The sequence below is a fragment of the Ixodes scapularis genome, unplaced genomic scaffold (assembly GCF_016920785.2).
Source record: "Ixodes scapularis isolate PalLabHiFi unplaced genomic scaffold, ASM1692078v2 PGA_scaffold3__209_contigs__length_174095766, whole genome shotgun sequence".
NCBI lineage: Eukaryota > Metazoa > Arthropoda > Arachnida > Ixodida > Ixodidae > Ixodes > Ixodes scapularis.
Genome location: NW_024609868.1, coordinates 98,249,564 through 98,263,069, shown reverse-complemented (window position 1 = coordinate 98,263,069; position 13,506 = coordinate 98,249,564). Strand labels below are relative to the sequence as shown.

At 42.9% G+C, this 13,506-nt stretch overlaps 1 protein-coding gene across 1 annotated transcript in view; it reads right to left on the bottom strand.

Annotated features, from left to right (window-relative positions):
* The window catches only part of LOC115324589 (carnitine O-acetyltransferase), a 181,318-nt gene that overhangs the window by 74,942 nt on the left and 92,870 nt on the right, over window positions 1-13,506 (bottom strand). Inside the window, exon 3 of the mRNA XM_042292808.1 lies at window positions 9,380-9,656. Coding sequence (XP_042148742.1) covers window positions 9,380-9,656 — 277 coding nt within the window. The remainder of the gene's footprint in view (window positions 1-9,379; window positions 9,657-13,506) is intronic.

Sequence of the window (13,506 nt, the reverse complement as noted above, 5' to 3'; positions counted from 1 at the left end):
GTTCATCATTGATAGCATTACTTACGCCGGTGGCTGTTGTAACCAATTACTTATCTTATTATCCGGTGATGTAGAGACTAACCCTGGAATGACTAAGGCTCAGGAAGCCCAATTAGAATCTGTCCTGGCCATTGTACGAAACCTTAAAGAAGGGAAAAATGAAGTTTTAAGCGAACTAAAAAAACTGAGAGAAGATCAGTCTCGTACTGAATCAGCCGTGACTGCCCTGACTAAAAGAGTAGCGAATGTGGAAGCATGCGTGTCTAGTTTGGACGAGATACGCAAAGATGCAGAAAGCACAAAAATATCTTTAAAAAGCATGACAGAACAAATTCATACTTTGGAATCACGGTGCGAGGACGCGGAGAATAGAATGCGACGTTGCAATCTTGTGTTCTATGGTCACGCTGACAAACAAAATGAAACATGGGCCCAATCAGAAAAACTGGTTCTTGACATGTGCTCTCGCAACCTGGGTCTTTCGCTACAATCTAGTTTCGTAGAAAGAGCGCACAGGCTAGGTCGCTTTAACGATAATAAAACACGCCCTATCATTGTCAAGCTTTCTTCTACCAAGCATAAAAATAGTATCTTGAGCGCGTGTTACAAATTAAAAAATACCGGTTTTGCCGTCAGCGAGGATTTTTCACCAGCAGTACGCGAGGCACGGCGAAAACTGATTGAGTTTGCGAAACAACAAGGAAAGCAATACAAGCTGCGCTCGAACAGATTAGTCATTGATAACAAAACATTTTGCTTCGACTCTGCAAAGAACAGTATATATGAAGAAAAAAAGCCATAGGAGATGTGTACACGCCGCCGCCCACCCCAGTCTTCCCGAGTACGCAGAAACACTCATGTTCGGTCGTTTTTACAAATATAAGAAGTGTTTTAACAAACCGCGACGACCTATTATCACTAATTGAATCATGCACTGCTGACCTCGTCATTCTGACAGAAACGTGGCTGAAACCCGAAATTGCTGACTCAGAAGTGTTATACCTTACCTTAAACAGATGCGACAGACTAACAAAGAGGGGTGGCAGTGTCCTAATCGCTATCCGCAATCATATTAGTGCGTCACAAGTTAACGTTCCAGGTAACCTCGAGATGGTATGGCTTCAACTTCACTCTCAGTGTTCCAATATCTTGATTGGTGTATGTTACAGAGCACTCGATCATCACGCTAGTTTCATTAGCGAACTTCATGACTCCCTCTCGTCCATTTTTAATACCCTTAAACCAAATGCGTCGGTCATCCTCTTTGGCGACTTCAACTTTCCGAATATTGATTGGAACTCCCTTTCATCAGGTCATCAGTTTGATAATGAGTTCATCGACCTAGCTCTTACGTTTAACCTCTCCCAAATGATAACTAAACCAACAAGAGTTAGCCATCACTCTAGCAACATTCTTGACCTGTGCCTTACTACTGACCCCTCACATGTGAATAACATCACTCATCTTCCCGCTATTAGTGACCACAATGTTATACACTTAAACCTGCAGTTTGACGTCGTCATCAGATCATGCCATTATAAATTTATTAAAGACTACAATAAAGCTGGCTATGATGCAATTAATAGAAATCTTCAACAGTTTTATCATACTTTTCATATAAACTTTTATCAAAGAACAGTTGAGGAAAATTGTAATCTCTTTAAAAACAAGGTAACAACTCTGACTGACACGTACGTTTCAACCATCAGAATTAAAACAAACAATGCAAAGCCTTGGTACAACAAGAAAATCTCCAAATTAAGTGCTCGGAAGAAACGACATTTCAAGCAAGCTAAAGAAAAGGACAATACTATTGCATGGGATAATTACAACGCGTCTGCTAAGGAATATAAAAGAGAAGTTAAAAATGCAAAGAACAAATTTTTTAACTTCGACCTTCTTAATATTTTGAAGAATAAGCCTAATAAGTTCTGGGAGGTCATTCATCCTAAAGAGCATAAATCCATCCACCTGACTAATATGAATGGAACTCCCGCGTCTGATAGCGAAAGCGCCTCACTAATAAATACCTACTTTAGCTCAGTATTTACATTAGAAAACAATGACAATATTCCTCTCCTAAATCACCTTTCTCATTCTGCTATGCCTTCAATCGAAATAACATATTTGGGTATAGTGAAAGCGATAGAAAATCTCAAAAATTCTGCCAGCTCCGGTGATGACCAAATAAATTCTAAATTGCTGAAAAACACAAAACATCTCATCCCAATTTTTAACCCTTATTTTTCAACAGTCACTTGATGTCGGCAAGCTTCCGTCTGATTGGAAAATTGGTAGAGTCATTCCTATTTTTAAAAGTGGGGATCGTAATGTTGTATCGAACTATCGCCCAATATCTCTCACCAGCATCTCATGTAAATTACTAGAGCACGTCATTTTCTCTTCTACCATGAAATATCTGGAAAATTACAATCTGCTTTTTAAAAATCAGCATGGTTTTCGTAAGACATATTCGTGTGATACCCAGCTAATACATTTCATTCATGAGCTTCACAGTAACCTTGACAACAGATTACAGACCGATGTCATTTTCATAGACTTTTCTAAAGCATTCGATAAAGTTCCCCACCAACGTCTGCTACAAAAACTAACCCAACTGCGTATTCATAATTCAGTAATCACTTGGATCAAAAATTTCCTATCCGATCGTACACAATATACTGTAGTAAACGAGTCCCGTTCACCTCTTTCTCGCGTAACGTCCGGCGTACCCCAAGGTAGTGTTCTTGGCCCCTTGCTGTTTTTAATATACGTTAACGACCTTCCTGCTAACCTAACATCTGAAATTCGCCGCTTTGCTGACGATTGTGCTTTATACAGACCGATAAGTAATAATAATGATCACCTACTCTTACAGGCTGACTTGCTAATAGTAGAAGAATGGTGTCAAACATGGCAAATGACAGTTAATGTAAATAAAACGAAACTAGTGTCTTTCACCAGATCACAGTCCCCATCACTCTTTTCATATCAACTCAACGACACAATAATTGACCCCTATACATCTTATAAATACCTCGGCGTTCATTTAACCTGTGATCTATCTTGGGCAGCTCACCTTAATTTTATTTTATCTAAGGCTAATTCATCATTAGGATATCTTAGGCGCAACCTCAAACTGGCCTCACCAGAAATTAAACAATTATCATACATAACATTTGTTAGATCTCGTCTAGAGTATGCGTCTTCTGTATGGTCCCCATGGCAGCATTACCTAGTTATGAAATTAGAGGCAATTCAAAACCGAGCTTTAAGGTTCATTTTCTCAGACTACTCTCGTTTCATTAGCGTAACAGGCCTAAGAAGCAAAGATAACCTTCACACACTTTCATTTAGGCACATTCTTTCTCGACTAGCCCTGTTTCATAAATTATACTATAACAATGCCTCTATTAGAGCATCTCTCTTCCTTCCACCCCACAGCATATCTCTCCGCCATGATAACTCCCGCAAAGTTCGCCCGATTTTTAGTTCAACTGTGTCATTTTATAATTCCTATCTGCCCATGACAATCAAGGACTGGAATAAATTACCCGGTAGTGTTGTAACCGAGACTAACTCCGATAGATTTGCCGAAGAACTGATCAATTACCTGGAACTTACAAACATGTCTATCTGCTAATTTTTTTCTTCCTTTTTATGTTCACAGTGCATACCGTTAAAATATTAATAATATTGTGTAATGTTGACAGCTACTTGTATTTTGTTGTTCTTTGATTGTATTGCTGACTTCCTCTCTGTGAGTGTTAATTTATTTTTAAACTATGATGATTAGTGTGTTATTGACCCCCCTTGTATAATGCCCTAACGGGTCTCAAGGAATAATAAATGAAATGAAATGAAGAAAATATCAGGCCTAACACAAGGATATTTACGTTCAGCACTTGCTGAAAACTAAACCAAGGCTGAAACAACACTGACTATATAGATAATTACTGTTTTCTCGAAATAGTGATGTTCATTCTGTTTAAGAGATACACGAAGCTGTCTATCCCAACTGTAGCCGGTGCAAAACAGATAGACAAAAACTTAGAGGACACTTAAGCTTCGCCTTTAGGACTGGAACGCAACATCGTTACCGGGCCCCGTTCGCCTCGGTTTCTCATTTGCTTCTCGTGTCTGGCCCGCCCTTCGAAGGGTCTTGGGCTCGATTTCTGCCTAAAACCCTTCAAATGTTTCTTTAAGACTAATGAATTACTTTGTAAAGTGAAATAATTTGAGACATGCGGCGTCCTTTCTTATCAATACATGCCATCTTTTTTAATCTATTTCGTTCCATGCGTGACATCACTTTCCACGTGAGCGTTGGAACAGAACAGAGTGTACGCAATCAGGGGCATGATGACCCTGATTGCAGGGTCATCATGCCCCTGCAATCAGGATTTTCACGTCATGCCAGGCACGTACCCAGGGGGGAGGCCCATGGGGCCCGGGCCCCCCCCCCTCCCCCCCCCCCCGAAATCTTCCATTTTGCTGGGACCCTCCTCTCCCCCTCCCCCTTATACAGCATTTTGTCATTGGCGCCCCCCCCCCTCTCCCGAAATAAAATCCTGGCTACGTGCCTGCGTCATGCTACCGCCGCCGGCTTTTCTGCCACGTCACGGAGCCTGGTTTTTCTGCGACATGTGCTTTTTATCGCTGTCGCGTTAAAAAAAAAATTAGGATTGTTATTTAATTGCATTATAGTTAAGAAGTTTCTTTTCGCGTGCACGTTTTCTTGCCTCCAGATAAGCGATACCAAACTCTACGCAAGCTTCTGGATTATATCCACGAAGCTGGCATAGAAATACATATATAATTTCCTTTTCCCCATTGACTCATTTCCCTCCCTTTAAAGCGGTTCAAATAAACGGTTTATAATACTACTACTTGGCCCTGTTCAAACTCTTGATGTTTGCCGAAGTTAATTGTGCGTGTTAACTCATTGAGTCCGAGTGCTTGTGCCCAGAATATTGCTATAATCGGGTAGATTTTCTGCCTCCAGAGGGTAGGTTGAGAATTCAAGCTTACATTTGTCATGACAACTTCGGTGTTCATAAGTGCAAGCCAAGCAATGACGCAGTGTATTTTTTCTCTCACTCCGTCAGACTTATCTAGCTGTACCGACGGGAAGCCGCAGTTAACGTACGAGATAATATGAAGTTCATCAGTTCATCAGTATGACGCTTTACACGTCCCTAAATACGCTGCGATTGGAACTATAATGTGAACAAAGAAAAAAAAACTGAAACCGAATATATTTAATTTTTAGTTCACAGTGTTCACAGTTCAAAGCTGTACAACACCGAGCCAGTTCACCGGAGGTTGTACTGGCTCGGGGCTGTATAGTTTGTCGTCTTGAGTGAGACTGTACGATATACTCCTAATACAATTTCAACACGTAAATATTCAGTGGTTAAGCAACACCATACTTCATTATTGATGTTCTTCGAATGGCATTTCCTAAATTATTTCAGCTAAAAAAGAACTTGCAAGTGTGCGTTCATTGGCAGGGCCGATGTTTGGAAACCCGCTGGTTTGATCGCGAGATTGGAAAATTTAATTTATTACGTAGACTTTTGGGACACTCGAAAGTGAATTACATGCGTCTGCTCCTGAGCTCTCGATGGGGCAATTACAATTCGATGAGGCAAACATAATTTTATGTCGCGAAGTAACGAAGTCTGCCAGAAACGTATGCCTAGGAATATTTGGAACGAAAGCTCCGAGGAATGACATGAGGGCGAGAGTATTTTTCAATCACTTTACTGAAATGCAAAAAGGTGCGTTCGCTCGTCGCCGTTGCAGTCCCCTTTACGGACGCTCAAAGGGCTGTTCAATATACAATATTCAAAACTGCTTGAAGTTGTGGTAACATTGGGCGCGCGGCCATCTTGGAACCATCGAATATCTTGACTTTCGGTTTCGCCTCATTTAGAGGGCAAGTGGCGCTCTGCCACAACGCACGCGACGCTTGCACCCGGCCACACCAAACCAGAGGAGTCTGGCGCATTGCGGCGGCTGTCGCTTAGCTTCAGCGCGCTTGCCGCTTGGGGTGAGTCGCAGATTCACTAGTGATGACGTCATGGGCAGGCCTTGTCTGCTAGGTGGTATTTTACTAGGCCTTTACGTCTTTTACTTCTCACGACACATTCAATTCTTTTTATAGAAGCGAAGGCGCAAGTAATCGTACTATTCAGTGCTGGAAGCACATCGCCAATCATGTAAGTTCTCCACCCAAACATGCAATTCAAAATTACATTTTAATTTTTTTTTTTTTTTTTTGGAAGGGGGAGGGGCACTGGCGGAAATTTGTTTGGGTGCAAGGCTCCGATTTTTTTGGAAAGCAAATAGCACTCTCCGTATTATTTTTCAGGGAGTGCGAAAAGCTCAAATCGAATCGAGATAGCACCGGAGTCAGTAGAGCGCAGATGATGGACGTCGTGCCGGCAAGACTGCATATCGGCTTCGATTTTCTAGAATATAACTTGTGGAAGCCTGCCTACGAATTTCCTTCCCAATAAACACGATTGTAATCACGGCTACCAAAAAAAGGCAGAACAGCGTGGAAATTGACGTCGACGCTGTCGGTCTACTTGGTGTTCGCAGCGTCAAGTCACTTTTTTGCCACGCCGCCAGCGTGCTCCTTTCCTATACACTGAGGTGCTTTCGCACCAAGATAAAAACAGGCCTACCCAACGACATGCACCTGAAAAAAATACGAATTGAAAACAAAATCTCGTACACCTTTGTGAAATAAATAGGATTCAGTTTAATAGCTGTAAATAGATTCGAAGCCGTGAGAAAACGTACTTATGCTTTGTTTTTGCGTTTTGACCAATTTTAATGTCAAACGTTACCCATGAATAAAGAAAAAAAAAATCCGGAACCTTGTTTATTTTTGCACCATGTTCCCGCAAGGAACGATGGCTCCTCGCCGCTCACGCAGCAGAACGCACCAGTGGCTTGGCATTGCACAGTTTGCATGAAGAGTGGTTCCTTGTTTACGTCCATTCTTCACCGGTCTGGCCACTGGTTTTGTTTTCTCCCTGGCACCAGGATGGTAGACCTACTTTTCATACGCTACGAGATGGCGCTGTACATTTTAGAAAGCAATTTACAGCGCGTGTTCCTGGCTTTGAGAGTGTACGTCAGTGTTGCCCGACTGCTCTGGGCTGTGGGTTTTCTAGTCAGTGGACTGTGGCAGCTAGCGCACGTGCAATTTCTGACGCTGGTAACGGCTAAATGTCTGAGTTTTATTGTCTATTTTGTGTTTCATGGGAACGAAAGTTCTTGAGACTTTTAAAACGCATTCTACCACTTCTGTGAGCATAAACAAATCAATTAAAGCTATATTTGTGAGTTTGTGCGCGACAGATCAAAATCAAACGCACCAGAAAGATCTCTTCCATTTTATGCTAATTTTTCACCCCCCCCCCCCCCCCCATGCACTAAACAGTGTCAATCTACAAAGGTCTTAACAGTTGAAAATATACGACCCCAAAAGATAGCCGGAAAACATGGGGACTCACCGCTTACCTCATAAAATTGAACAGCTATCATCAATCTAACAGAATGTTGTACAATCCCCATGGTACCGCGTTATCCCGACAAGGCTTTTTTCAGAAAGCTCTCAAATAACACAGCATATCAAACCTAGAGTGTCGACGACAGTCACTTCATGACGATCGGACAGAATGGGGACTTGTTTTAGGACACGTTTTGAGGAGATCTTGTTTCTTGCACAGCACCGAAGCAAATGAACGTACGAATTCTGTTCCGGCCCCTATCCCGCGCCCGATCTGCTATTTTTTGCGAAGACCGCGAGGGCTTTACAGGAATTATATCAACGGAGATAATCCTCCAAGCACGTCGAACCACCCGCGTACCGTGGTCGCGGACCAGTCGACGTTCCAATTTTTCGTTTGTTTCCCGCGAAGGCCGAGCAGGCTATGAGTCCTGGCATTTCCTGGTTCTCACAGAGGAAGACAAAAACGGTAAGAATCCTGAACAGCAAATGAAGAAAACCTTTGAAGAAAGGCCTGCGAACTCCTAACACAACGCAGATGGAAGGTCGCATTGGCCGGGTTTCCAAAGCCTAGATGGCTGGCAGAAATTTCTGGCTGATAGAGGTCGCGACAGTCGCAAGACGGCGGCGGCCGGTACCCATTATGAATAGGTTCGGAACCACTCCTCATTGGAGAAACAACTGACATCGTGGAACGTGCAAGTCATTCCATAAGATAGCAAAAGTCAGAGAACGGCCAAAGCTAGGAACCGACGAACCGATCAAACAGCGTCAATGTCGTGACGTCACGGCGCTCATCCCTTTTTTTTATGGGCGTAATATTGCCTTCTAATATAACCAAACGCATAAACTAGGGCGTGACGTTGCGATTTCAGTCCGCTATTCTACAGAGATCCCACAGCTACCAACAAATTAAAGTGTTTCGAAAGGTGTATATTAAAAATTATTTTTCCGCTTGAAATGCGACGCTCATAATGTTACTTGATCCATATTTTACGCCTTTCTTCACAGCCGAGTCGCTCCTTTAGGCCGAAAGTCACGTGCCGATTGTTAGAAGCTCAGAGTCACTGCACAATGGCGGAACAACTGACATCATGGAACGAGCAAGTCATTCCGTAATATACGGAACTTCAGAGCACTACCAACGCTAGGAGCCGGGGAGCCCAAGGAGCCATTCAAACAACTTCAAAAGTGCATAGCATCACCGCGCTCTTCCCCTTATTCTGTGGGCGTGTTTTTGCCTTCTAATTCAAGTAAATACATAACGTGTGCCGTGACGTTGCGGTTTTAGTCCGCCATTATGCGGGGATTCCAAAGCCGCCATTAGAGAGCAATCTTTCTAAAGAAGCCTATAATCGTCCGCGCTGCCACGTTTCTGTATCGGTGCGGTGGAAGGCGCCTGGAGCGTGCGCAGTAGCTCTCTAAGACTTAAAATGAGCCGCCACGCATGCTTCCACGGTCCGGTGAATGGGCATTTTTCTCTCGGGTGATACGCGCTGGAGAGGTCAATAGTGTCTGCTCGCGTTTTGCGTCATCGGTCGGGTTGTGACCCTTTCGGTCGTTACTGAATTATTCGCCAAACTAAGGATTTACAAAATTAATAACAAGTGTTTCGGTAAAAAGTTTCAAAATAAAAGCAAATACGTTCACTGGATCTTAACTTGAAAAATAAAAATGCGAAAAAAAAGAGGCACGCAATAAGAAAACTCATTTTGTTGCGATGGCAGTTACCTCTGCATTTGAGTCACAGCTGCCATAACGGTTTGAACTTTTCGATCAGAATCAAGTGCAACGTAATTATTAACGCTCAATTGCTGCTTCTGTCATCTCATTCTTCTCATTACACATTACCTTTCGAGTTTCCGCGAGTTCTTGGTGAGTGAGTAGAGGTTCCATGCGTTCCACGAATCTGTCCAGAGCTTCTTGAAGAGGAGTCAAAGGGAGCTTGGGTAGCTCTTTCTGTCTTGACATCATGCTGGCGTCACCTGTCGACCATCGTTTACTGGTCGCCTTTGACAGAGACATTCTACTAAACGCTTTCTTCACGTATTTTCTTCGTAAGTTAAGAATATGCTTGTTTCGCTTTTTGCCCCTTAAGAGTACTAAGACTTGCGACGAAATTCGGACACTAGAAGTGAACTGAATGAATAAATGAACGGTTCTATTGAGTCGGCATATGCTCCTAGTAGTAATTTATATAGAGAGACAAAATAAATACCAAAAGAAAAGTGCAATGTGCTTCGCTTCCTGTGGAAAATCACTCGGGGAAACCACATGCTTAAATGAGGCGAACGGCTTCGTCGTTCCCTGCTGCATATGCAGTTTTCCCGCTCGCAGTTGCCGTAAATGTGCAAGTACACGGGGGAAAGAGGAATATATTTTTTTCTAGTTTGCGCGGCTTGATCTAGGTGGCATACAAAATCGCAGTTACACTGTCTACGCGATATTCGTGTATGTTTTAGGCATGCATACGTTATGGTTAAAACGAAATCTCAAGGTATAGATAGTGAACCCCAAAGGTTGTATTGAGACTAAAAATAAAAACAATGCAACTTTTTTTTAATAAACAGCTTGAAAATCAAAGTAAAATATGATTCCCCATTGGCTACGTAAAATATAAGACACTTAGAAGATGCGAATTTTATTTTATTAATAAAAATCATGCTAATGACACCGGTCACAAATTTTCCAATAAGAAGCCTGGCTCGGTCCGGTATCACAGCACGCAAAGAACGCATTACAATTGCATGAATAAGAAAAGTCTAATTATCAAGACAAAAATAATTGCACATTGTTTTTTTAGTTAAACATTAAATTTAACGCGATTAATAGCAAAGACGTTACACAGCGGAACAAAGTTGTGAACTAAACATCGAAGTGCGTAATTAGTGTGGTTTGGTTGGGTTAAAATATTGTACGAAAAGCAAAAGAAAAAGAGCAAAATTTGAAGCTTAGAAACTCAGTAATTGTGAAGTAAACAAAAGTCGTATATTTCGCCCACAATGTGCGAAGATACGAAAGCGAGGACTGTAGCACACTCGTGCAAAGCGGTGTGGAGTGGTGCCCTCAGGTACCCGAGGACGGAGGTGCGACGTGGTTGATTCGCATAGCCGTCGTGATTGGCGTGGTTGCTGCCACTCACGACCGCTACCTGTGTGCGGTGATCCGTCAGGTAAGTAGGTAAGCACGGTGGAAGTTTCTAATACAATCAAACCTCACGCGTAGCATCCGACTACTGCCAAAGTAGATTTTCACATAACTCGAGAAATTTTTGGAAACAACCGTTCGATGCAGACGACACGAAGATTCTCTCTTCGTCATGTCATTCTTGGCGGAATGCCAAGGCTGCCCTCTTTGCTGTCTTCGCGCTGCACGGCCGACGGGAAGTCCCGACTTCCCTCTCCTCGCGCCAAGAGGGTAGAGAAGAAAGGTTTTTCCATTCTTCGCGCGCGCAGGGTCGATGGCCCATGGGGTTGCAATCTCTGCAAAGTGTTGTATCTGCAAAGTATCGGAATCGACCGCTTTTTGCCGCAAGGACGTCGGAACGCACTCAAACCCGTTTGAGTCTGTTGCGACGTCAATCGTGTTCACCTTACCAACACCTGACTTTGGTTCCTTTAAAATTTTCTATAGGCACGAAGCGTCTGTACACAAGGATGGCACCATGGTGTTCCAATCATTCCTTTGAAATCTCTATAAATATCCACACCTCTAATGAACCGTTTATGGTATGTCACAACCAAACAATTTGCATTTCGCACAAATGTTTACAAGAGAAAATCAGGCCTTCCTGGGGAAAGATATACTGATTTGAGCAAATAGTTTTTCCCATAAACGGTATCGAAAATCCCTAGATCTAGGAAAATAATCCTATAAGATTGACAGCACTTAGGCCAAGGCCCTCCCCCCCCCCCCCCCCCCCCCCCCCCTTGATTCGCGCCTCTCTACCTTTCACCCCAGTGTTTCCGGGACTAGGGCCAATAGGGTCCCTCTGAAAAGGGATGAAGGTGTGCAGCGGTGAAGGGATGCAGCGGTAAAGGTGGCGGTGACCCCCCTCGCCGCCGTAGGAGGCATGCCACTGTCATATTAGAGAGTTTTATTAGATCGTTTTTCTCCTCCGCTGCGGTATCCGTAAAGAAAACGCCGCAGCTGCTTATGCGCGCCACCAGCCTTGTCTGCATAGTTCAAGGTCTTGTGGCGGATTACGGAGCGCTATTCGTGTGCTTAGCGGGCTGCGGAAACTGTCTACTAAACCTCCATATGGACGTTCAGCAGATCGCTCCACGCCCATTTCTGGACCTCTACAGAAATCGAAAGTGACTAAATTTCCCCAGTACGCAGTCGTGATCCATTTTGAGAGAAAGTACGGCGCTTTGTAGATCGACGAATTAATGTACAGCAAGCACGATGATACTGTCGTATGGCTGCATCGTATGCCGACATGTATCACAGTTCTCGCCTCGCTCCCTTGACCCAAGAGCAGCATGTCGGCCTCTACAATAAAGTGCATTGTATTTCTTGGACATCACAACACTTAACAAAGTCCGATAGCGAGGATTGCGAGGATGAGAACACAGCTACTAAAGGTGGTTGATGCGGGTTGCGAAGTAACACCTAACGCAACGCTCAGCAACTTCATTAAGAGCCAAATCGGACGTTCCCATGCAGGCTCAGACGAAACTGGCCCTTATTGTTCACATGTTTTATCCACGCACAGCTAAGTAATCGAACATCTGCTTCAGCCTTGCTCCCTGGACCAACGGTCATCACATTATCCTTGAAGCTGTGACAATGTATCAGGTAGCAAATAATTTACACGTATTTCTTTTCTTGCCAAGCAAGTTCTATGCATTCCTGCAACAAGCTGCAGTAGTGAAAGAAACTTTAGAGCCACGGGCTACGTTATTCGAGAGAGGACCTGTTGTCTTTTTACCCTGTAAATAAAATGTTTGTGAAAGGTCGCTTTTATTTGGTTCCCTCTTTGGCGGTCTCGCAGAATAAGTGAAAACAATAATTTGTTTTTAACGAAAAGTATTGTTTTTATACTAAATATGAATGAGAAAAAATAATGATTGATATTTTTTGTAGAAAGAATACTGAACAAACGCAGTGCAGAAGTAGCTATTCTAACTTTTGTTAATGCTGTTCTACGCGTATTGGGTGGGTATAAAAAGAATCAATGCCGGAGTTGCCATTTATTGCTAATCCTCGTAGGCCGATGACTTCATTTATGCCACCTTTTTTTATTAAGCTAATGTCTTTTTTTTGTGTGTGTGCGTGTCGCAACTTAACCAGACTAGATAAATTTGCACATGATATTCATAGCTCCGTCAAGTGGGGAAGAAAAAAAAAGAAAACACAAAGAAAAAAAAGTGGTGTACCAGAAATTCACTTCCAACAATCTCATTAAGTGAATAAAATTACGTTGCTCAATACATTCGTACTCCACGCAGCAAACTTTAGACAACGTAATACTGAATTCGGACCTCGGCCGGACCTGCTACAAAAGGTGGCGGGCCGGGCCGGGCTTGGGCGGGTTAGTTACCATTTTTGAGCATTGTCTCGAGATGGGACTATGCTCAAAAAAGCGGCACACGTAGTGCTCTAGCACAGAGTGCGACTCGAGTACCACAAAAAGCAAAGGATCTTTTTTTTTTCCTTTGCTTTTCATTAGAAATAAAAGGACGTTATCAGAACGATGCCCAATATAGGACTCAACTTAGAACAGTGAACTGCCAAAAAACACTTTTTAAGGTAAATAGATAGGACACGTATGTCACAAAATAACCCCCCCCCCCCCCCTCTCACCACCAGCCCCACCAAAAAGTATATACAGTACTGTAATTATGTCACATTGTGAGTTCAAAGGTGTTCTGAAACACACTTTTATTTTGAGAAGTTGACCTTAAAATGTTTCATAATCACTCATAAGTGAAAATGAGACAGGCGACGTCCACATTGCGCTATTGGGCAGGAGA